Genomic DNA, 26663 nt, shown 5'->3' on the forward strand with positions numbered 1-26663 from the left:
CCTTGTAATGCCTTATTAAGACACAAACAAAATGACATTTTCAGTAGCGTACCATTAAACCAGGGAAAGTTTGCCTGAGGAATGGCATAGATATGGCGTCCAATAGCGATACATGTACTTTCACAGTTTAGTGTGTCGGTCTGCAATCATTTAAAGGGGGGGGGGGGGGAAACACATCAAATGTTCACACATTAGCTGCCAAATTATTCCGTCTTAAAGGTCTGCTCCTTATGCGGTTTAGAAAATAAATCTCAGACTTGCAGAAATAGAAATGACCAAGGGCAGATTACTTAGCAGACTGGAAACAAATCAAAAAGAAAGGGCACAACAAGCGCGCCCGTGGAGCGGATGATACATGTGCGCTGCAGTTAATTTTAGATATCAGCATATTCCACACAATGACGGGTAGAAATATCCACACTACAAATCTTTTGTATCTGTAACAGTTTGTTTACTATAAATCTGTGCCGCTTGCGGTTTAGTATGCAAGGACAACCAATCTCCTCCATCTGTACGTTTATGAGCTGAATATTATTCTAGAACTGCTACACCCTGTGCAAAAAAGCCAATAAACAAAAAAAAAAATCACCATTTACCATGGACATTCATCTGGACATTCATCTTTACCTCCTAATTTAGTCCAACAATTTAACCAAAGTGTCATAAAAGGACACAATGGGGACCTCTATCATTGAGCAGGTGTTCTGCACTTTATAGACTAGTCTTAGGAGCTCCCTTGATCCTCAGATTTATCATAGTGGCATCATAGTGATAAATCTAACATATAAGGTGCTAAAGGGTTATTCCAGGATTAAGCATGATTCAGATTTAAATGGATCATTAAAACATAAGCTAATGTGTAATTAGTTGTTATTTAATATTTTGCTTCCCTTAGCAGAAAAATGTTGTGCACATACACTATGATAGAGATATAAAATGTTACTTGCCCCTTAATCAGTCCTGTGATTCTGTCCCCGTGGAGGAGACACAGGACAGAAGATGGCCACTGGTCGCATGTTCACATCACATGTCCTGCACTTGCCTGGGCTGGTCATGTGATCACCATGTTTGGCTGTAGCCAGTTGGTTGCAGTGCATCCAGTATGGCCAGTGTTGTGTCGAGACGTCATCTCAGTGAGATAATGTGCAGTGATGGCAGTTTGATCATCACTGGGAGCACAACATGGGAGGGAGGCACTTTTAGTGAGAACTGAAGGATCATGGGATTTGTAGTTTTAGTTGAAGGCCATCTTAGAGATAACTCCGTCTACTTTAGAAAGCCAATTAAAATTTTGTGAATCATAAAAGCTATAAACTAATTTCAGCTCCATTTTGTGACTAATGACATTGAGTATTGTTATATTCATTTATTTATAGCATTATGGGTTTTTGTATGAAATGTTTATATTCCCGGAATACCCCTTTAAGGTCTGGATCCTTTTTGCGCCTTTTTATTTAGAAAGTCACATAAAAGTCACAGATTTCTAAGCAACTACAAGTAGTTTTAATCCTTTGATTGGGTTTGCACCTAAATTTTAAACTTTTTAAAGAGCTGCACATCTTACACTGGCCCAAACATTAGTAACTTAAACCTTTTGTGACAATTTAACATCAAAAACCTGGTGCAGACACTAGGATAAATGCCCCCCAATGCATATATTATTAAAAATATTCTGATAAAACTACATCCACCTAAACTGTACTCAGTCACAGTGTGGTGCTCCCCGCACCATGACTGTGTATAATGCACGTCGATGACAGCCGTAAGCTAGCCGCAGTTTGTGTGGACAGTTCACGGCTACAAATAACGGTTGTGTGCATGAGGCCTAATACTGTAATTGCCTAATGTGGGGAGAGTGTGACCCTACCGTGATAGCTAGTGGAAGGGAGACCCTAGGAAGGCGTTTGCTTTGATTAGTAGGGAAAAAAAGTATTTCGACAAATATGGAGTGGCGTTGGGAAGACAGACATTACAGTTATGTTATATTATATCTATATATACTGATAATGCTTGAAAACAATGTTTATTCACCCAATAGAATAAATTATTCACCCTTGATTTGGAACACACTTTGGAGTGCTACCTCTTTATTGGATCTCTCTCTCTCTCTATATATATATTATATATATATATATATATATATATATACATACATACATACACTGTGGGGAAGATTTTGCCCATGGCAACCAATCAGAGATCCCCATGTGTGTTTCGCCATGCACACACAACATATTTTTCAATGGCATGAATAAAAATGTAAAAAAAAATAAATAAAAAAAGTAGATAGCTAACATGAATATTTATGACAGACTTGCGGCAGGTCTCTAAACATGGATTACCCATACAGTGTAAGTCAGCTTCTGCTGGGCGCCGCCATGCTTTTCCCCGGGGCGGCGCCTAGTATGACGTCAGCAGCGGCGCGTCATACTAGGCGCCTGCCGCGGAAGATCAATGGCGGCGCCCGGCAGAAGAAAGAAGACGGCGCGGAACACTGAAGACGAGCCGCGCGGACATCGGGGGAGCAGCGCAGACATCGGGGCCACCGGAGGGTGAGTATATAAGTTTTTTTTTTTTTTTTAATGCTGGGCTGGGCTGTATACTACTGGGGGCAGTGCTGTATACTACTGGGGGCAGTGCTGTATACTACTGGGGGCTGTGCTGTATACTACTGGGGGCTGTGCTGTATACTACTGGGGGCTGTGCTGTATACTACTGGGGGCTGTGCTGTATACTACTGGGGGCAGTGCTGTATACTACTGGGGGCTGTGCTGTATACTACTGGGAGCTGTGCTGTATACTACTGGGGGCTGTGCTGTATACTACTGGGGGCAGTGCTGTATACTACTGGGGCCCGTGCTGTATACTACTGGGGGCTGTGCTGTATACTACTGGGGGCTGTGCTGTATACTACTGGGGGCTGTGCTGTATACTACTGGGGGCAGTGCTGTACACTACTGGGGGCAGTGCTGTATACTACTGGGAGCTGTGCTGTATACTACTGGGGGCTGTGCTGTATACTACTGGAGGCAGTGCTGTATACTACTGGGGGCAGTGCTGTATACTACTGGGGGCAGTGCTGTATACTACTGGGGGCTGTGCTGTATACTACTGGGGGCAGTGCTGTATACTACTGGGGGCTGTGCTGTATACTACTGGGGGCAGTGCTGTATACTACTGGGGGCTGTGCTGTATACTACTGGGGGCTGTGCTGTATATTACTGGGGGCAGTGCTGTATACTACTGGGGGCAGTGCTGTATACTACTGGGGGCTGTGCTGTATACTACTGGGGGCAGTGCTGTATACTACTGGGGGCTGTGCTGTATACTACTGGGGGCAGTGCTGTATACTACTGGGGGCAGTGCTGTATACTACTGGGGGCAGTGCTGTATACTACTGGGGGCAGTGCTGTATATTACTGGGGGCAGTGCTGTATACTACTGGGGGCTGTGCTGTATACTACTGGGGGCTGTGCTGTAATGGTAATGTTGTTGTTGTATGCCTTATGTTTATGAGTGACAGTTTTCCTGCTATATACCTGCATGTCATAAGAATTTACATTAAAAAAAGGACCATGTTAAATTCAAATCTGTTTTTTTTTTAATTTTTACCGGTGTTTTGTATGCATTGGAAAAGTGGTAGTCTTATACGGCGAATATATCTTTAACTCTATATTTTAAACAGGAAAGTAGGGGGGTCGTCTTATACACCAGGTCGTCTTATACGCCGGAATATACGGTAAGTTCAGAAACCTAAGGGAAATAGATTTTTGCCGCTCTACTTATGTTCGGAGCTTAGCTAACAAAAAACACATGGGTTAATAGGGGCGGGGGCTTGCCCTAAACTTTATAAACCAATCAGTGTAAAATAAGACAAAAAGGAGCCTATAAGAAGGTCCCTGCTTCGTGCTCAGCCTGTATGTAACCTGAACAGTCTGTTTCTGAAGCAGAGCAATTCCTCATTTCTGCAAATTACTAGTATTAGGGGTCAGGGAGAGTGGGTTGGAAAAGAAAATCACATACTTTGGCTAGTTCTGTATCAGAAACTTAGGGACAAGAGCTGCCTACCCGGGCACTGAACAGCTGGGTATGACCTACTCTTGCAATGCCTCTCATTCGAGAAGAGCTGACATTGCTGTATTTTCTAGCCTTCCAATCCCACACAGTGCCTGCAAAGATTAGAGGTTTGGAACGCTCATCATTGTATTCTATTGTCTTAAGTATTTTGTCACCACCAGGCAAGAGAAAATGTATTTGAAAATAAATTTCAGTGGAAATTTTTAGCTAGAGTTTTTGGAAGTCTATTGAAACCATTTGGTGAAGCCTCAGTGAAGCAATTCTTGAGTAATATGCTCATCTTTATCTTTGATGCATGTGAAATAGCTGTGGAATTACTGTTGGGCTTCTAGTGGATGAACCCACCAATCTGCCATTGGGTACTATAATGCTATTTCCACTCCTCAAAATCTGCAGAATAATAATTATAAGTCATTATAATTGGAAGCCATTTTTAATGAAGGTTTGGAGTATTCCATGCATGTGTCATGCTCAAGGCGGTGACTGACCCTCACACTGTTAATTAGCTATTAAGCAGCCAATAATTAACAATAGCTCTTGGGTCTGTTGTTTCTACAATTCCAAATGCACATTATTTATGGAGGCAGCCTGCTTAACACTGCAATTTGGCATTTAAAACCCTTACAAATTTTCTTTTTAATTATGCGCCAAAAGCCACTGGCAGGTTCTGTAAAGCTTACGCTTGTCCTCTGAGGTAACATGTCCCATATCAGGAAAGGAAAGGAGGAGGTATAAATTATAGGCAAGAATTTATCTCTATAAGCGTTTAACGGAATACTTTTTTTTTTGCTGACAGCAATTCTTCTGTTACACATTGTCTGTTTTAAACATTCATTTATCTTCCAAAGGAGTGTAAAATGTACTGTTACAATCCATTGAGTTTAGGACTTGGGGGAGATTTATCAATATGCCACTTTATTTACAGCACCCCCTTGCCACTTCCCTCGTTACAAACAGAAATGTGAGAATCAGTAAATGTGTCCATTGCATATATTACTGTAATCAGTACCACTAAAGTTTTCACAGATTCTCACACTATACCATGAATTTTAATTCCATTTTCAGAGTACTTTACCGAATTCCTAACTGTAACTGAAGAAAGTACAGGTAAGCTAAAATTGTGTTTCCACAATGATTACAATCATCCCCTATCCCCAGCACTATGGCCACTGTAACCCAAAAGAGGAGATGTTATGTGCCGTGGATGTGAGTTAAAGCCACTGCCTGCTCTGAACTTGTTTTTGATGTCTAGGTCTATAAGTGATGACTTTTATATTAGATGGATCCAGGGAGAATTACACAGTATATATATATTTACAGTCATTTGTGTTAGGGCCATCTTGGCATCTGTATAAACTGTGAAGTTTTATCTAAATTCCCCCAAGAAAGTAATGGGTAAGGGTATTTTCAAAGTGACGGTGGTCATGTGGCATATCACACCAGATATCAATTGCCACAATGAGATTTGCAATATAATTTATGGTTTAGAAAATTATTAACACAGATATTCTCCAAAAAATTCTGATGAAGGTTCGTAATAACTGTAACCAGCACCTGCAGCTTTGTGTCGAAAATCCTGGACAATATGCAAATAGCTGTGCATCACAGTGAATGTTTGTTGTTGCTATTTTCCATGTTGATATCTTTGAAACTACAAGAGATATTGCAAATATTATTACAGCCATTGAGTTCTGGGACAATCCCAGTCTTCTCTGCTGTGCTACATGACCACCTTCCCATTAGGAAAACTTCCCCTTGATTCAATAGGGCGGCTTTTATATGGCAGCTGTCACGGGTGTTCCTGCGCAAATGCGCCTTTCCACGGCCCCCACTCTCTGCGTTGCCACTTACCTCCCTTTCTACGCTCCTGCCCCCTCTCCCATGCGTGAATTTAAAGGCCCAGCGCACCGTTCATTGGCGCTGGCCACTTCCCCGGATTAGTTAAAAGCCGGCCCTTCCCAGCATTCCTCACCGGATCTTTGTGGTCATGCTTAAGAGAAAACTGTTACTTGTGACCTGTTTCCGTGAATTGACCTCCCATTGTGACCATGGACCTGTTTCCGAGTCTGCTCCACCGTTGCCAGCCCTGACCTCCTGACTATCCCTGACGATGAGATTACCTGCTGACTTTGTACCTCGACCTTGGGTGCCACCGCGGACCTGCCATTAGAACCTGTGGAACAACCTGGTGGCATCATGCTGCAGCTAGACCAACCCAATTTGCGGCGGGCTCTGGTGAAAACCGTGTGCCACTTCAATTGTGTCGGCTAGATTGTGTCTTCTTGCGTCATCGTCGCGGTGGTCCAGGGGGTTCACTGCCCCAGAAGCCCGACAGCAGCCTTGTTTTGAATATATCATTAAAAATAGGACACTCATCCATTACCTGAAGGGGCATTCAAATATGTCATTTTCTCCTCCTCTTTAAATGTCCTTGGACAATCAGGGGGTGATTGACATTAAGAGTCGGTGCACTATTTCTATGAATACCATATCGCCAAAACATTTAAGATTCTGAAACATTCATCCTAGCTATGAGCAAACAAGTTTTATTCAGTCTTATTGAATTAAAAAACATTGAAGATTTAGCAAATTGTAAATGTAAGTATAAAATCTTCCAGACAATGGAGGAAAAATAGAGGAAAAAAATTGATTTAATATATTTAGTGCGAGCTCAATTACAGGAGCACTTCATTGGCTCTAGCAAAATGATGAGGCAGATTTACTTACCCGGTCCATTCGCGATCCAGCAGTGCGTTCTCTGCAGTGGAATTGGGTTTTCCGGCGATTCACTAAGGCAGTTCCTCCGATGTCCACCAGGTGTCTGTCACTGCTGCGCTGAAGTTCCTCGGAATGCACTGAACTTCACCAAGCCTGGCCGAGTGAAGGTATGCACGTTTTAATGCGGCGTTTTTTCCGAATCCGACGGCCTTTTGTACGGCCACGCCCCCGATTTCCGTTGCGTGCATGCCGGCACCGATGCGCCATAATCTAATCACATGCGCCAAAATCCCAGGGCAATACAGGGAAATTGACGCAAAACGGAAAAATTTGCATAACCCGCCGGTAAAAGGCGATTCGGGCCCTTAATAAATGACCCCGAATGTGTCATAAAACTTATTGTATGATATAGTTGTTGTAAAATTACTCATGTAATCTTTGCCTTTTGCAAACAACTCATGAAGAACTGAAAATTGAGATTTTACCTTTCTTCTCCAAAACGTCGACCAATCAAGACCTTACATTTGTCTTCAGGGAGACAAGCCGCCAATAGAGGGACTGTTCGAAGGACTCTACTCTCCTAGACAAGGTAAAAGATTTGAACTTTTAAGCAATGTGGATAAAGCCATTTACATTAAATACAATTAAAATAACAACAACCTGATGACCAATAATTCTTCAGTTTAATTCTTAACTACAGCAAATTTTGGACTATAAGACTTTTTAGCAAGAAAGTAAAGAAATATTTTTAGCAAGAAAAAAAGCCAAAATTTAGGAGGATCCAGGACTGCCAGACCTACCTGGTTGTCCTGAAGATCAGGTGAAGGGCTGACAAAGCGTTTCACCTGATCGATGAATAAGCAGAGCCTCTGAACTTTTTCCAGCCATCCGAACATGACTATTACTCCAGGACCTAGAGTGATTTCAGAAGTATGTGACTCATCACGTTCTTCCTGCATCACTGCAGAGTCCTTAAACTCTTTCATGCTGCCAGGGGATGGGGCCAGGGAAGAAGTTGTGGCTAGAACTGGCTATGAAAAAGAGCTGTTTGAGACTAAATGTATGCTGCAGACCTGAGTGTGTTAAAGTAGCAAGAGATGTGAGTGAATGGTTCTCATACCTCCCAACTTTTGGCTGAAAGAGAGAGCGACATAATATTGGGACATAGACCACTCCCATTGCCTCGTCTATTGTCCCACCCCCAAGCATGGTAAACCTTAATGGCTCCCCACATAGTATAATGCCCCCTTCTTGTGGCCAACCACCCAATGGTCCCAAAAAATACCTCCACACACTTATATTTCACTAGCTTTCTGTGCTCCTAACCGCCTTCCCTTCACAATGTGACCCCTTTCCTCCATCCCCCTCATATTGTGGCTCCCTGTCCTACATGCCTTCTTCCTGTAACTATATATTAAAAAACAAAGAAAACCTTTGTTACTTATCTTTCCCTTGCTCCCTCACATCAGTCCTGCTTGATTTTCTAACGCTGGGGCTCTGAGAAGACTCAAAGGAGCGAAAGAGGCAGGGCCAGTCTAGGGGTGGTGTTACCTCCAAACACATCTGCTAAAGAGTAGCTCCTAGTCCTAATGCCCCGGCTGCTCCAGGGACTGTAGCACCAAATCTAGGACAGCTGCGAGCTAAACGTAAATTTTTCATTTTTTGGATGACTAAATCTGAGGTGCTTCTTATAGTAAGATGCATCTTATAGTCCAAAAGATATGAATGATGCCTCTATAAAAAATTAAAGAGAAATTCTAAAATGGCAAAATTAAGAAGACAATACTGGGTTGTTTGCTATGACTTGTAGGATAGTTATCTCTCTCAGCCCTTAAAAAGTGAAGCTTTTTTGTTCAAATTACAATCCTCCGTATTTCAGAAACATTGTTATTCTTCAGTTAGTATAAAAATATATTTTTACTGGCTACTCAACTAGATGCCGGGAGATTTGTCAACACCTTTTTATTATCTAGGAAAGAGCTTGCCAAAAAAATTGTTCCAAGTGAACTGGCATACAATACACATCATAACCAAATACAGTTCTGAAATTGATACAGAAGGCAATAATCACTTTGCACAGAATGGATATTCCGGCTCACAAAATTCTAATCAGAGTCAAAACATGTTGCTAGAAACTGTGCCCAAGTGTCAGAAAATATAACTTTCTTAAAAGCCTGCTTTAAACTTCCTCTACATGGCAGATACTGCTGACTGAATACTAAGCACCGCTCATTATTTTGTGCTTGCACAATGTAAGCAGTATGTAGCAGTTTCCAGACAATGGATAATAGAAGACTCATGCATATTCCACATTGCCTTGTAAACATTATGTTCCTTCCCCACTCAGGTTAGGCTGTGGAAAGGTTACGCCAAAAAATATCTGGGCACATCTGAGGAACTTTGTGTTTTATTCTAGCTGCTCTTCTGTCATATCTGGAAATCGTAAGCAGCATGATGTATACATGAAGTAGCTAAATGCTCAAAGACCCAGATGTATGAATACTGGGGAAATCAAAAGGGTGACTGGATTTTTTATCCTGCCCGTTATGTATTAGGTGGCCTGGTATCCAAAGCTATTGATAATGAAATGGAGTTAAAGGTCTTAGCCACGAATACATAAAAGCTCAGCCACCCACATAGGAAGTCCTCATTCCTGCAGCCATTAGGTCATTTGACTTGGGGATGCCACATACATAAGAAAAAGTTACCAGAGTAAATACATTTAGGTGATCATATTGCGATCCTGTAGTTACCCTGGTAAACTTTTCTATTAGTGGCCAACTCCTTTGCTCAGTATTGGTTTTACAGCAGCGGTTCTCATCCTGCAATGTAATCATCCCATGTAAGTGCCGCTCTAATAAGAGTGTTTGCCAGTAACAGGTTATTCCAGAATAGTGTTTGCCAACCACAAGTCCCCCTATATAATGTATGCCCCTATATAATGTATGTCCTACTGTGGGGCACTGCAGTAAATAGCTAATGTGGGGCAGTATTGCTGTATTGGCTACTGCAGGGCCCTTTTACTTTATTGGCTACTGTGGGGTTCTTTGTTATTATTCTGTCTACTGTAGGGGCACTGTTACTATATTGGCCACCAAGGGGGCCCTGTTTCTATTTCTTCTACTGTGGGTCACTGTGGCTTACTATTGCAGACCACTGTGACTATACTGGCTACTGTGGGGTTCATTGTTATTATATTGACTACTGTAGGGGCACTGTTACTATATTGGCCACCAAGGGGGTCTAGTTTTTATTTTGGTTACTGAGTGTGTCCTGACCCTATTACTATATTGTCTACGGTGGGACACTGTGGCTATATCGGCTACTGTGGGGTCCCTGTTACTATACTGGCTACAATTATGACATTTCAATATTGACTACTATGATTGCCACAATATTTTGGCTTCTCTGGGGCCCTGTGACTATATTGGCTATTGTGGGTTACTAGGCTGTTGGTATTTTGGCTAATGTTGGGGCACTGTTGCTATCAGCTGGAGCTGATGATGATGAGGTGGAGAACCTAAAATGTTTGTGTTGCAAAATATACAGAGAGGAGTCGTGGCCAGAAGAAGCCAACTTGACTGTCTTGTTCTGAGGAGAAGATGAAAGAGACTAACCAAATCAAACCCAACATCTGAGTTTCACCAGATATATAGTAAGTGCTTGTATCACCCATACAATTCTCTAAACAGACACTTCATGATCCATGTAGTGCTGTCAGATATAGTGATGGGAATTATGTCTCTTCTTAGTGAGCTGGATCATTAGGCTCCACTCACTAAGAAGAGCCGTCTCTTCTGGTTCCTGAGGGGATCCTATTTAAATATATAATAAGCAGCCACAGTCCTGCCAGTCCCCCACTCCACACCACTTTAAACCCGATTATATAAGTTAAATATAAAGATAATTTAAAATATTGTTATTCTTTATTATACTAGATATTTTTATTCATGCGTCACGATGCATAACACAACTTTTTTTACTACTGGATCAAAGTGTAGGTAAGCTCAATTATTGTGTTTTTAAACCATAAACCATCCTCAAATTTCCAGCTTAAAACTATTAATGACCTATCGATAAGAGAAAAGGCCAAATACAGGTAAATGGTACCCACACTTATATGCCAACTTCTGCCAGGGGAGGGTCTACATTATCGACTGATCTGAATACAGACAGCATCATCTGTACAATAGAGCTCTTACAGTCTCAGCTTCCATTTCCTTCAATAGGAACTGACCCTGTAGTAAGACTGGCCGCTATTAACTGTAACTATTAATGCATTTGTCAGCATTCTGAATCATTTCAATACTTTATATTAGTTTAATTCACGTTACCTGGCTCCCTGCCAGCAGCATGGGGTGAGTTCGAAGAAAGAGGCAGCTGCAGCTTGTGTGTCTCCTCATGCATTTTTCTCTATTCCATACCATCACCCACACTCGCCTGGCTGCTCATTGCACATGAGAGGAAGTGGGGTGGTGGGAGCTGTATGAGTGTGGAGAAGAGGAGACCAACACAGGCTTCAGCTGCCAGTCCCCGGGTCTCACCCCACGGTGCTGGTAGGGAGCCAGATTATGCAAATTAAAGTTATATAAAGTACTGAAACTGATTGGAATGATGACAAAGGCATTTTTAAAATCAGGATAGTATCACTATTGGAACCTGTCCTATGAAATGGCCAGTTGAACAGTTTTGGCCAAGAAAACCAGAGACATACATATCAGTACTGAAAAGGAAAGAGCTGCTAAAACGAGATGGAACATGGAAATTTAAAAATAATCCTCTCATAGTTTGATTAGTTTTTCAAAGACTGAATGAGGAGCGTATTAAATTGATTATATAAATGTTTTACTGTAAAATTGATAGTAAAATGATAAAAGAACAAATAAATAATGCATACTGAGCAATAACTAGTTAAAATACATAAACCTGCATCATCACAAAATTGTACAGAGAAGCAAGTTGGACTGTAAAATGGCCCAATTCATCACCAGCCTGGCATAATCCCTCTCTACCAACTCACAATTATTCATCCTTGTGATTCATTTCTCTCAATAAGCCAAGCTCTGCAGCTTCACCAGATAATCACTGATTCTCTAAAGTTATTATTTTTTGGATTAAGTTTGTATTATCCACATTTAAAAAGGATCCAGATTGTGTCAAGATAAATTGTGCCACATAAATTGTCCCAGATGAAAATATGAATACGGACACTGCACTTTCTAAGACTGATAGAGGACTTTATTTTCTGAAATATTTTACAATCTAAAATCAGTCACAGGTAGAGAAGAGTGGACCTTAACTTTCCATACATGTGCTCCCCAGGAGACCTGGACTTATTGCCGGATTGGCTGCCGAACAGCCAATGGAGGAAATTAACGCCCATATAAACTAGCCGTGGCTTTGATTGGGTGTTCCCTCGGCCAACCACAGCCATTGCTAGTAGCTACAGACATTAATTTGCTGGATTGGCTGTTTGGCAGCCAACAGAAAGTTTGGGTCCACTCATCTATAGTCACAGGTCCTTGAGATAAGCATCCAATGGGGCACATCTATTTACCCGGTCACCAGAGTTCACAAATAATGCACTATGCCTCGATTGTACACTCGATATCATGAATGTGTTGCTTCCCCGCTCAGGTCCGACCATCTTTTTAGTGGTGCATGTAATTGCTTGACACAATTTGAAAGTAAAAAGGGTTGCATGCAGCACAATGACAGCACACCTACTACTTAAATATCTGTGCAGACCCATACACTTCTATTTTCTTCATAGACCCATCATTATTATCTTCTTCACTGAAAAACAAATTTTTTTCCAAGGACCATGGACCATTGAAAAAAAAAACTATGTGGAAACACCCATAGAAATCAATTGCTCAGTAATGCATCTGTGAGAATCACGGAACCACGGATGAAAGAACGCCAATGTCAAAGAGCCCTAAAACTAGACAAAACCAACAGCATGGGCTGCATTCTTGGGTTGCTGCATTTCTTTTTCCATACCATCTTAACCTTTAGTGACTTTCCTTTCTCATAAAAATCTGACTTTCCTCGACTGAATTTCTAAGAACTATTAAAAATGAGTATGAAACTGGAATTGTGCCAGATCCCAGTACAGTCATAATTGAGGGAAGAGAATTTCTCATTAAACAGGCAGAGCTATTAATTACGACATGTTAATTATGAAGCATCCTAATCACCAAGGGCTTGTTCATTTAGGAGGAAAATGGTAGAAAAGCTGCAGAAAATTAAGCACTTAACACAACTTAAATCTTCCATTCTAGGATACATTCCTGAAAATGTAGTTACCAGGGAAGTATAATGAAATGATAAATCATGTCAAAAACTATAAGCCATAAGATACTTTCACTCACATCCTGACAATTCCTGAAAGGTGGCAGGAGGCGGCAATCAAAACACCATGGTGGATGCATCAATGCCCAAGTCACTGTGATTACATCAGTGTTCAGCTAGAGAAGAGCTGAACTCTCAAAAATATTTCTATTCAGGTTATCATACAAAAAAGGTATAAGAGAAAACAAAAATAAGGAACATCCCCCTAGTGCCCTTGTGGTTTTAAAGGCAGTCCACTAGCTCCCAAATCACCAATCAGGTGAAAAACAACATGTTGTAGGTCAATTTATACATTATATTAGAGATAATTTGCAAATTAGAGGGTTGTTACGATTTCATAATAAAATTGATATTGTTTGTTTAATTAAAAGTTTCAATGTACTTTCTGTATCAGTGTTAGACTGGCCCACCAGACTACCAAAGGATCCTCCGGTGGGTCTAGGCTGTAACCCAGTACTGAACCTCAGAGATACAGCAGAAGACAACACAATTTGGAAGAGGATTCTAGAGTCTGTTTTCTAAAAGTTGATAAATGGTGGGCCCCCTAGCATGATTTATCTGGTGGGCCCAAGAAACCCCAGTCTGATACTGTTCTGTATAATTTCCACACAGTTTTCTGTCATTCTATAGGAAATATCATTGTGATGTCACACAGGTGCACGGTTCAATATAACACACAGCGAGTAAACAATGATGTTTTCAATAGCATGACAGAGATCTAGAAAACAGCAAATAATTGATTTAGATAGTATATTGAAAAACTGTGTAGCTTTTTTTAATCATACAAATAATGACATTTGGAAACGAATTTGTTTAACACTAACATCTATCAATCATAATTTCAATCTTTTGTAATTGTGGCTTTGCTTTTTATTTATATATAAAGGGGACGGACATCTGATTATTATTTGTAGTTACAGTGGGTACAGAGAGTATTCAGACCCTTTTTTCTTTTTTTGCTCAGTAATGTACACTCTCCACCCCATCTGAACAGAAAAAAAACGAAATGTATATATTTTTGCTAATTTATTAAACAAGAATAACTTAAGTTTCACATGGTCATAAGTATTCAGATGCTTTTCTGTGACACTCATATCTAACTCATATGCTGTCCATTTCCTTCTGATCCTTCTTGAGGGTGCGTTCACATGTGGCGTTAATGCATATGTTTGAAAACGCATCAGAGCAGCTGAGAAGAGGAATTTGCATAATTACATTGCTGTCAACATTTAGTTTCCCAAACACACATGTTAACACATTGCATTAATGCATGTGTTTGTTAACATCACATTGAGATGCATGCTTTAACACAAAGTGCAACGTGTGAACACGGTCTCAGATGGTTCTACTCCTTCACTGGAGTCCAGCTGTGTTTAATTAAGCTGACTGGACTTGATTAAGAAACACACCTGTCTATATAAGACTTCACAGCTCACAGTGCATGTCAGAGCACATTAGAATCATGAGGTCTTAGGAACTGCCCAAGGAGACAGATCTGGCCAATGTTCTAAAAGAATTTATCTAGTGCTCAAGGTTCCTAAGAGCACAGTGGCCTCAATACGCCTTAAACGGGAGAAGTTTGGGACGCCCACAACTCTTTATTGACCTGGCCATCCAGCCAAACTAAGTAAATGTGGGAGAAAAGCCTTGGTGAGATAGGTAAAGAAGAACCCCAAGATTACTGTGGCTGAGCTCCAGAGATGCAGTAGGGAGGTGGGAGAAAGTTCCACAAAGTCAACTAGCACTGCAGCCCCCACTAGTTAGGGCTTTATGACAGAGTGTCCCATGGAAGACTCTCCTCAGTGAAATAAGATTTTCTGGTCTGATGAGGCAAAAATATAAGTTCTTGGTGTTAATTCTAAGCGGTATGTGCATAAAAACAAGGCGCTGCTCATTATTTGCCAAATACAATCCCAACAGTGAAACATGGTGTTTTTGTGTTGAAATTAGGGGTCTTGGCTTATACTTGGGTCGGCTTATACTCGAGTATATACGGTATGTTTTTCTTGTTTAATAAATTAGCAAAAATATCTACATTTCAGTTTTTTTCTGTCAAGATGGGGTGCAGAGTGGACATTAATGAAAATAAAAATATTTTTTTGATCTTACCAATTGGCTGCAATGAAACAAAGAGTGAAAAGGGTCTGAATACTTTCCATTCCCACAGTATGTGGCATAGATACAGTATATATAGCACTGTGTATATGTAGCCTGAGCATGCTTTTACGTGGCATACTAACATTTATTGTTAACCATCAATAACTAATTCCTGTAATAATCTGCTCTCTAGTAAAAAATCCCTTTATAGTAACCTTTAACTATTGAGCCAGGACGATTACACAGCAGCTGGCATCCTCAGCCCGCTGTACAACTGCTCGGCACAGGCACCTCCCTGCCAGCTCTATTAAATATAATATGTACACTATAATAATATACATGCAATTTTGAGATTCTTGCAAACACATTCAATACCTTCTTAAAATTAAAAGCCCTACTTGAGATCTGCGGCAGACTGGTACAAATGTTCTCTCTGATTTAAGTGGACGCTGAGTACTCGCTGGATAACAGCAGGGTTCTCCATAACTTCTGATATTAAATATTTTAATAAGTGCTTTTCGCTGAGTCCCCATACTTACAAGTATTTATTTTTTCTGTGGGTTAGCGTACCCTACAACACACAAGCTTATTCCTTTGCAAACAGCGCCTGCACTAATAAAGAGATTGCTTATTCAATATTAATAAAAGTGGCAACATTTACATGTCAAGTGGAGACAGTAAGTGAAAACAGAGACCTACCTGCCAACAGAGAGGTTTATCCCAACCAAGGTGCGGACACTAAGTGCTCTACAAAAGCCTCAATATAGGTATATAATAGCACTTCGACAAAATTCCCTGCCAGGTATTTTGTCGTGTTATTGGCCAGAGCAATTTTAAATATTTTGACATGTACAAATAAAACCGAAATTATACTAAATAGGACATGGGAAACGAATACATGACATTGACATTCACATAGTTCTGTATGTTCAGGATGTGACAGATCGATTATCATCACTGCCCCCCCCCCCACTTTACTGACTATTTATCATCACTGCCCCCCCCCCACTTTACTGACTATTTATCATCACTGCCCCCCCACTTTACTGACTATTTATCATCACTGCCCCCCCCCACTTTACTGACTATTTATCATCACTGCCCCCCCCACTTTACTGACTATTTATCATCACTGCCCCCCCCACTTTACTGACTATTTATCATCACTGCCCCCCCACTTTTCTGACTATTTATCATCACTGCCCCCACTTTTCTGACTATTTATCATCACTGCCCCCCCCACTTTTCTGACTATTTATCATCACTGCCCCCCCCACTTTTCTGACTATTTATCATCACTGCCCCCCCCCCACTTTTCTGACTATTTATCATCACTGCCCCCCCCCACTTTTCTGACTATTTATCATCACTGCCCCCCACTTTTCTGACTATTTATCATCAATGCCCCCCCCACTTTTCTGACTATTTATCATCACTGCCCCCCCACTTTTCTGACTAATTATCATCACTGCCCCCCCACTTTTCTGACTATTTATCATCAATGCCCCCCCCACTTTTCTGACTATTTATCATCAATGCCCCCCCCCACTTTTCTGACTATTTATCATCACTGCCCCCCACTTTTCTGACTATCATCACTGCCCCCCCACTTTTCTGACTATTTATCATCACTGCCCCCCCCACTTTACTGACTATTTATCATCACTGCCCCCCCCACTTTACTGACTATTTATCATCACTGCCCCCCCCCACTTTTCTGACTATTTATCATCACTGCCCCCCCACTTTACTGACTAATTATCATCACTGCCCCCCCCACTTTACTGACTATTTATCATCACTGCCCCCCCCACTTTACTGACTAATTATCATCACTGCCCCCCCCACTTTACTGACTATTTATCATCACTGCCCCCCCCCACTTTACTGACTATTTATCATCACTGCCCCCCCACTTTTCTGACTATTTATCATCACTGCCCCCCCACTTTTCTGACTATTTATCATCAATGCCCCCCCCACTTTTCTGACTATTTATCATCACTGCCCCCCCCCACTTTTCAGACTATTTATCATCAATGCCCCCCACTTTTCTGACTATTTATCATCACTGCCCCCCCACTTTTCTGACTATTTATCATCACTGCCCCCCCACTTTTCTGACTATTTATCATCACTGCCCCCCCACTTTTCTGACTATTTATCATCACTGCCCCCCCCACTTTACTGACTATTTATCATCACTGCCCCCCCACTTTTTGACTATTTATCATCACTGCCCCCCCACTTTTCTGACTATTTATCATCACTGCCCCCCCACTTTTCTGACTATTTATCATCACTGCCCCCCCCCACTTTACTGACTATTTATCATCACTGCCCCCCCACTTTACTGACTATTTATCATCACTGCCCCCCCCACTTTTCTGACTATTTATCATCACTGCCCCCCCACTTTTCTGACTAATTATCATCACTGCCCCCCCCACTTTTTTGACTATTTATCATCACTGCCCCCCCCCCCACTTTTCTGACTATTTATAATCACTGCCCCCCCACTTTACTGACTATTTATCATCACTGCCCCCCCCACTTTACTGGCTATTTATCATCACTGCCCCCCCCACACTTTACTGACTAGTTGTTTGTTTCTAGTCCATATATGGAGCTCTTTGAATGGGTAATGCACATAATAACAATACGTCAATCTCTATTGGCGTATGATAGAGGTTAAGTGCACTATATGTGCAGTTATACTGATAATAACAATGTGTAGGTTGATGCTCAATCAACATAGCTGCTGTTTACAGTAAATTAAACATTTATGTGAGTATAAAGTGCAAAACGACCTTCAATCTCATTATGTCATGGGAAATATTCAAGGAGTCTTAGAAGAAAAAAGGAAGACATATGAAAAATCTTTGTTTCGAGAAGCAGCAATTGACTATTCAAGCCTCTTCAAGCCTCCTGTAAAAGCCCAGAATGAGGCGTCAGAAATGCGTAGGGCTCTGGAAAGCAGCGCTGTTGCATTTAATTTTACCATTTTATTGAGGCTTCTATTTATCTTTGCCATTTTGGTTTCTTGTATCGCACTAAAAGGCACACAGAGGGGGTCATTTACTAACGGCCCGATTCGCGTTTTCCCGACGTGTTACCCGAATATTTCCGATTTGCGCCGCTTGTACATGAATTGCCCCGGGTTTTTGGCGCACGCGATCGGATTGTGGCGCATCGGGGCCGGCATGCGCGCGACAGAAATCGGGGGGGCGTGGCCGAATGAAAACCCGACGTATTCGGAAAAACCGCCGCATTTAAAAACCGAAATGTGTCGCTTGGGAAGCGCTCACCTTCACCTGCTATGGGATGGTGCATTCCGGGGCGTTAAGATTATTTTCGGCGCAGCAGCGCCACCTGGTGGACGGCGGAGGAACTACCTTCTTAAATCCCAGCCGGACCCGAATCCTGTGCAGAGAACGCGCCGCTGGATCGCGAATGGGCCGGGTAAGTAAATCTGCCCCAGAGTGTAGGAGTACTTTTTTAGCAGGTAGATATGGACATAGGTCATATGTAAACATTTACAATTTTGCCAGTGTTTGTATTAGATACTGGTGCTTCCTGCTCTGTCACAGCTTTCAATCGTATCAGTGCCCAGAAGACACCAATACACCATAAAGAAGGAGGAGAAATTCAGATTATAATTGTAGCTTCCTATATGGTCCCCTTATCAGGACAAATCCTGGGGCCCAGAGCAGGTGCTCCAACGTTAATCCATCTCTGTCCACATCTCCTCACTTCTCTTACATTTTTTTTTTGCGTTTTCATTTTTCACTCTCCACCTTCAAAAATCTAGAACTTTTTAAATTTTCCGTGTACAGAGCTGTTTCTGTGCTTGTATGCTGCATAACAAATTGCACTTCAAATTGGTGGTAATTAATATTCCCTGCCATGGGAAGAGGGAAAAAAATTGGTAAAAAAATGCATTTGCACTGTTGTAATAAAAGGGTTAAAACGAGACAGCCTCGGTTTTTCAGAAGACCTGAGGCTGTCATGACGAGATGCGCCGCAAGCGATCAGCGGGCTAGCTCCGATCGCGGGTGTTACCGTTAAGCCTTTGCTGCATCATGCAGCAAAGATTTACCGGCTATGGAGAGGGCTCAACCCCTGAGCCCTCTCCATGCACCAGCACACCGCATGTGAGATAGTATTACGTCACACGTCGGTAAGGGGTTAAAATAGTGCTGAACGCACCACATCCTGGGCTTGGGACTGCAGGAAGAGGCCTCAAGTCGTGTCTGGCAAACTTTATGCTTAGGTGACAACCTGAGCGGCCACAGAGACACCTGACATATGATTTAGAATAACTCAGTGGAGGAAAACCAATCTGTGGGCTTAACTACTGACCATATAGTTATAGTACTGCTGTCACCATGCCCACAACACCCCTGGTTTTACACATTACTGACATTATTATTGTTGTAATGGCAAGGGAACTTATCATTTCATCTTTTCTAAAAATACACAAGCTTATTATTATACGGGTCAGGGGAAAATGATGAGGGTGATAGAACACTGGAGCTGCATTCACCTCTAGCATATCTCTTAATTGGAAAACAACAAGTTCAATGGGGTTTATCCTAGAGGCAAATCCTCAGTAAAACCCAGGGCTACATCCTGAGGTTGAGTTCACATGATGAACACCTTGACTAAAAAGCATTGAGATTTGCTCCTCCTGACTATGTTTAGACATAAAAGCTTGAGTTCAGTAAGCAGCGATGTGTTTTTGCCATGTTACCCCACACGTTTAGGTTTAAACATATATTCCTGCAATGAGACACTTCAAGGTTTGTGTTCTGGGAGCTACAGAACCAAAGATACGGGTAGGTGAAGACATAGGGGGGAATGTGTCATTGTAGGTATGCCAGTTTTATGGCATATTAATGTGGCACAATTGTCGCATCTGCAGATTTGCATTTTTATCAATTTACTCTAAATGTCAGATTTATGACGTGCAACTTTTCAAAAAGTCACAAATCTAGACACAATTTCACTCTTGAACTGGTGGCGTAAAAATAACCTGCAGGCATTAACATGTCATATACCTGATTTATCACACTGTCTAAGCCACTAGTGTGACAGGTAGCAGAGCTTCTAGGACAGTCTGCCGCGCCAATCTTGCCTAATAATAAATCCCCTCATAGTTAGAAATTTCAGCTGTAGAAAAAAAACCAAGTGCTTGCCTATTTCTTTAACTGCCTGTATCTCCAGTTGTTATCTCTAATATGAAAGAATAGTTGTAGGAACTATAAAACCAAAGATAAGGGAATCTGAAGATGACTCTCCCCCCGCACCCTTCAAAAATGACTCATCTCAGGCATAATATTCATTTCCACATGACTCACTGTTCATTTCCACATGACTTTGTAGTGAAGAATTCTAGAAAGGATATTTCTTACCCGAGCATAGGGGGGCTAGTAGTTAAAAGTGGTAAAGACTGGTGACATACATTATATACCCCCAGGAAAAACTCATTCTACTTGAACTGAAAAAAATTAAAAGACACAGTCATAGATTATTTTAGTCAGTAAATTCTTATTTAGGCTAAATGACCATGGCCATAGACTGATTGGGGGGGGTTATTAGGGAGGCTCATTGGGGCAGTTCTGCAGTATGTCTTTTTTTGGAGCCCTTACTCCTCATTAGATTCATTAAAGTGACTTTGGTCCTTTAATAAATGTTCGTTTTCTCTAATTGCCGTGTGCAAATTTTTGTTTTAAAAAAAAAGTCTCAGCACATACACCAGCACGGGATTGGAATAACCATGAGACTTTTTGCAAATGTCCCAAGTCATGAATCTGTCTTTGCACTGTGTTGCAGTAGTTCTATGTTTACGCCAGATTAATGAAGAGGTGAAAATAGCCTTGTGAGACTTTTTAGCAGTAAACAGTCCCAAAAAACCTCATCTCATTTCTCTATGGTGAACACCACATTATGGGCTACTTTTTCCTACAATTGGGCTGATATTTCTGGTTGCTACCCGTGGTCATGACCGTATTTGCAGCTAAAAGAAGACTGCATTGTCACAAAAAAAACCTAAAAGTAGGGAATCTGTCGGATAACAATTTGGGATAAGAAGATAAAAACATGTGGATTTTAATGCTCGTCTTTTCAGCCAGAACCATGAGAAATCTAACAGTGAAACCATAAGAGACAAATGAAAGCAACTTACAAATATTCCATCACAAAGTAGAAATTGAGAGACAACAAGCTGCATGCCAATAAAATATTCATAATCCCTGGGATAAAAACGTCTGAGATCATACATATCTAAACAGCCGACATGTCTCCTATGAAGACCATATGTCAGAGGGAAAAAAAAGCAATATGCACAACATTTTGGTGGAGAAAGAATTGGAAATGTTTTGAAAGGAATTTCATTACCGGACATACTGGCATATGAGTATACATGAAACTTAGTTGGCCTTGTATCCAAGTAAAAATTGGATCATGGAGAGTAATCACAGCTGTTTGTTATAACAAGCTGTGCACCTGTGTATATAGGATGCTGTGGGTAGGTTGGCTGGAGGGAGTAGGTTGTTGGGAGGCATTTCACATTCGTCTGCTGCTTTGCATCTCATTTGGCCCTCTGATGACAAGTTCCCTTTAAAGGCTTTGCACACCTGTGCCAATTTTGTGTTTTTATCAATATAGCCTATTGTGTTTACTTTTAAAGAGACTAAAATAATTTTCTATGCTTTGTGCCCAGCAGTTTGCATGTTCGGCTATACACTGTAGAACTCTCCTTTTGTTTTCTCTCTAAAATCCGTCTGAGAGAATTCAGACAGTCAACTTTCTCTTTATCTTTATAGAAAAGCACCAGCAACAAGTTCTAGAAAGTCCTTGACTCCCTATGCCCCATCCCATCTCATAGCAGACAGCTCAGTCTGATACAGCAAGTCCTGCTGCCGCCCCCATCCCATCTCACAGCAGACAGCTCAGTCTGATACAGCAAGTTCTGCTGCTTCCCCCATCCTATTTCATAGCAGACAGCTCAGTCTGATACAGAAAGTCCTGCTGCCGCCCCCATCCCATCTCACAGCAGACAGCTCAGTCTGATACAGCAAGTCCTGCTGCCGCCCCTATCCCATCTCATAGCAGACAGCTCAGTCTGATACAGCAAGTCCTGCTGCCGCCCCCATCCCATCTCACAGCAGGCAGCTCAGTCTGATACAGCAAGTTCTGCTGCCGCCCCCATCCCATCTCACAGCAGACAGCTCAGTCTGATACAGCAAGTCCTGCTGCTGCCCCCATCCCATCTCACAGCAGACAGCTCAGTCTGATACAGCAAGTCCTGCTGCTGCCTCATCCCATTTCACAGCAGACAGCTCAGTCTGATACAGCAAGTCCTGCTGCCGCCCCCATCCCATCTCACAGCAGACAGCTCAGTCTGATACAGCAAGTCCTGCTGCTGCCCCCCCCATCCCATCTCACAGCAGACAGCTCAGTCTGATACAGCAAGTCCTGCTGCTGCCTCATCCCATCTCACAGCAGACAGCTCAGTCTGATACAGCAAGTCCTGCTGCTGCCCCCATCCCATCTCACAGCAGACAGCTCAGTCTGATACAGCAAGTCCTGCTGCTGCCCCCATCCCATCTCACAGCAGACAGCTCAGTCTGATACAGCAAGTCCTGCTGCCGTCTCCATCCCAAATGCTCAAAGTCTTGCTTCTTTCTTTCTTTTTGCTTCTTTCAACCCCATGCCCTCCCTTCTCACAGTTAACAGCATAGGATAAATTTAAACTACTGTTTATTCCCTCCGTTAAAAAAGTTAAGAATGGAAGTTTAACTTATCAGTTAAAAAAATCCCTTTGACATCGATGTAAATTTGATGTCATCTGTTATAGTAAGTTTGGCGGCTGGTGGGGGAGTTCAGGGCTGAACGTTTGGTGCTAATAGCATGGGCATGGCCAGAAGATACATCAGGAGGCCAGAGGGGAGAGCTTCATCATGTGCCAGTGCTCTATATAACAGGGGCGAGCCCCGGATCTCCCCAGGTCAGGACATTTGTCCCGCTATCCAGACATTCCTCCCCACTCACATGGCTTACATGGTTATTCAAGGCCTTATTGAGAAGATAGAGAACATGTCACCTGCAGTCACTAGATGTAACAAGTAGGGATTTCTCCTGTGTTTTCTGTAGCTGTATATAACATATGTAAAGTTATTGCCACAACCAAATGTGAGGGGGTTATGTACAGGAGTGGGCATTACTTGAAGTGAGATACTTATGCATTAGGGGCCGTGCTCAAGATCTTTTACCACCATAGCAAGGCCCCTGCTGTATGGTAAATCTCGCCTCTTATGTATAAAGAAGATCCCTGCACTGTGAGGTAGCAGTAATGGGATCTTCTTTCTACAAAATGCAATTACAGGCAGTCCCCGATTTACGTACAAGATACGTAAGATTGTTCTTAAGTTAAATTTGTATGTAAGTTGAAACAGCTTACAGCTGATCATTGCAGCCTGGGACTAAATTAAAGCATCCAGAGACCTTCACCAGAGGTCACAGTGGGCAGAGGGCTCCGTCTGTAACTAGGGGTTGTCTGTAAGTCAGGTGTCCTTAAGTCCGGGAGCGCCTGTAATCAATCAACTTAAGTGAGGATTGAGTGCTTACCCATATTTACATTTTTATGAGATACAGCCACAATATAACACGGGACCAGTGCTATGGAACAAAGCCAAAAAGTTGAGTGCAGGTGAGCATGTATTTTGGGAAAACATGCACAAAAAAACTGCTAAATTCAACTTATTTTTACTACAGGAACTTTACAATTCTGGAACCTTTGCTTAAGATAGTTGGTTGCCCTCACCCAATAGCACCTTAGATATCCCAGTAATGTCCAGGATAAGAATATCCCATACATTTACTCTTTTTAAGGCAATATTATTGACTCTGCCTTACTGTTATTCTTCATAGGCCATGGTTAAATAATTTGGAAACTGGCAAATGTTTTAATGATTTATCACGTAAATCATACTACGCACAAGAATTCAATAGAAGGCCATTAAACAACAAAGGTGGAAGCTTAAAACATTTTACACATTCTTCACAATGTTTTTGACATAGTGTCATCCCCAAAGTGAAATAGCTAAACAGTATTTCACTTTTTAATTAATATTCTCTGACATATAATATCTGCGAAGATATGGAATTATGACTACTCGGAGATCACATTTACAATGGCACAATGTAGATGAAAATGGGAACTTTTCTCCAGGCTCTTGTCATAAACAAGCTTTGCATGTTGCAAGATTTCTCCATTACTAACACATTTACACTGATAAATAGTGTATATGACAAACACATTATCTAGTGTATGGCATGAGAATACCAAGGCAAGCACCCACTGTGAGTTAATAGCAGATGAAGAAAGCAGAAGGTTGTGTCAGGACAGTGGTTTCCAGTAACAAGTGCGTGACAAGGTAAGACACTCATGGGGTACGACTCTTCTATGACAATGATGGGAATGACAGTCCTGCATCCCGGAGCTAATTATCCTTCTTGTAAAAGTCCTTATACATTCACATAAAAACTATTTACTGTGAAGATCTATTAAGAAAAGATAAACTTGCAAAAAACCCCAAGGCAGCTATCAAATCTGTCCTAAATATGAAAAGCAAGCGTTGTCTAAGTGGTTGTAGCGCTGCCTGATGAACATGGAGATCAATTCTGAGAGCTAAACCTTATATAAACTAGCCTAAAAACAGATCATTAAACGGTAAAAAGCAGGTCCTCTAGACTGATGCTAAGCTGATAAGGTACAGGAATCAGAGAAGACTGTGTCACTTCATACACGCACAATACATAAATACATACCATAGTTTTCTGACTATTTGCTATACACACACAGGAACACACTAATCACTGCCAAACAGGCACAAGAACAAACTAATTACTTCTACACAAACACACAAATACACATAACACTGCTATACCAACAAACAAACACACTCAGCACTGATTTACACACACAAACACACTTAGCACTGCTATATGCATACACACACACACACAAACACAAAGCACTGTTTTACACACACACCCAGCACTGCTATACACACACAGGAACACATTCAGCACTTCTATACAGACACACAAACACACTGAGCACTGCTTTACACACAAACGCACTCAACAATGCTTTACATACACAGAGAAACACACTTATCACTGCTATACACACACAGGAACACCCTCATCACTACTATACACACACAAACACACTCAACACTGCTATACACACAAATAAACACACTTAGAACTGCTTTAAACACACAAACACACTCGATACTCCTATACAGACATATACACACTTAGCACTACAATACACACATTCACAAAAACTCTCAGCACTGTTTCACACACACACAAAATACACTTACACACAGGAACACACTTATCGCTTCTATACAGACACAGAAACACACGATGGTGTGTTATACAAACAGACACAAAACTCTTCTTCTTACCCAGTCCTAACCGAAACTTCTTCTCTGGCCCCATTATCAGGCACCATGAGAGGGTTTGAGAACCTTGCATTGATGGATGATGCACGTGTTCCGTCATATGCTTCTGAAATACTCATCTAATGAAGATGAGTCAGCTCCCCCACAACACACTACATTTTTTCGGGTTAAGGGGGGCTGTGGTGAGCTGATTAGGATGGGTTAAGTGAGCCAATGGCTCACTGAAGGGAGCCAACTCCCAATGTTCATGTGAAAGAGCTGGCTCTTATAGCCGGTTCGTTCAAGAACGACCCATGACAACTTGTCAGTATGCCGGGAGAGGGTGCAAAGGTTCTGCTGTCTGTCAAAAAACTGGTGAAACATGCTTTACCCGATTTCAAGGACAGCGGTCAGGAGGTTCTGGCAGTGCTGCATCCTTCTGACCTTAGGAATATAAGATGCATACACTTTTTTGCTAGCTTTTCTCTTGTCCTATAGTCCAAAAAATACACTACATACTAACAGCACTTTGGTAGCAAATGTGCAAAACAATTAAAGCCTGGCTTCCTCTGAAAAATCTACCTTTCTTTAATGCACCATTCCAAACAAATGTACAAAAAAATAGCTGATAATTTGTCAGTCCACCTCTAGGAGTGCACTCTGCTTCTTCTTTCCCATAGCCTATAGCAGTGATGGGCAACCTTTTGAGCTTGGCGTGTCAAAATTCGCCAAAAAACCGAGCATAACTCGGGTGGTGTGTCACCTTGAGAAAAAAAACATAATTTTGTGATATTTATAGTTTAAATAACAAATATGTATAATTATTTAACTTCTAGGGTACTTTAACCCTAGGCTGTCTGATTGATCCTACCATATACTGCCATACTACAGTATACTACAATCTGGCAGTATATGGGGATTTTCCACATCATCTATTTATTACAATGTGCAAAT

At 41.6% G+C, this 26663-nt stretch overlaps 1 protein-coding gene across 5 annotated transcripts in view; it reads right to left on the minus strand.

Moving 5' to 3' along the window:
* The window catches only part of DTWD2 (DTW domain containing 2), a 163338-nt gene that overhangs the window by 85615 nt on the left and 51060 nt on the right, over positions 1 to 26663 (minus strand). For all 5 annotated transcript variants that reach the window (XM_072119414.1, XM_072119424.1, XM_072119507.1 and 2 more), the window contains exon 4: positions 7281 to 7375. In XM_072119414.1, the coding sequence (XP_071975515.1) occupies positions 7281 to 7375 (95 nt within the window). The remainder of the gene's footprint in view (positions 1 to 7280; positions 7376 to 26663) is intronic.

Source organism: Engystomops pustulosus, chromosome 1, assembly GCF_040894005.1.
Source record: "Engystomops pustulosus chromosome 1, aEngPut4.maternal, whole genome shotgun sequence".
Lineage (NCBI taxonomy): Eukaryota > Metazoa > Chordata > Amphibia > Anura > Leptodactylidae > Engystomops > Engystomops pustulosus.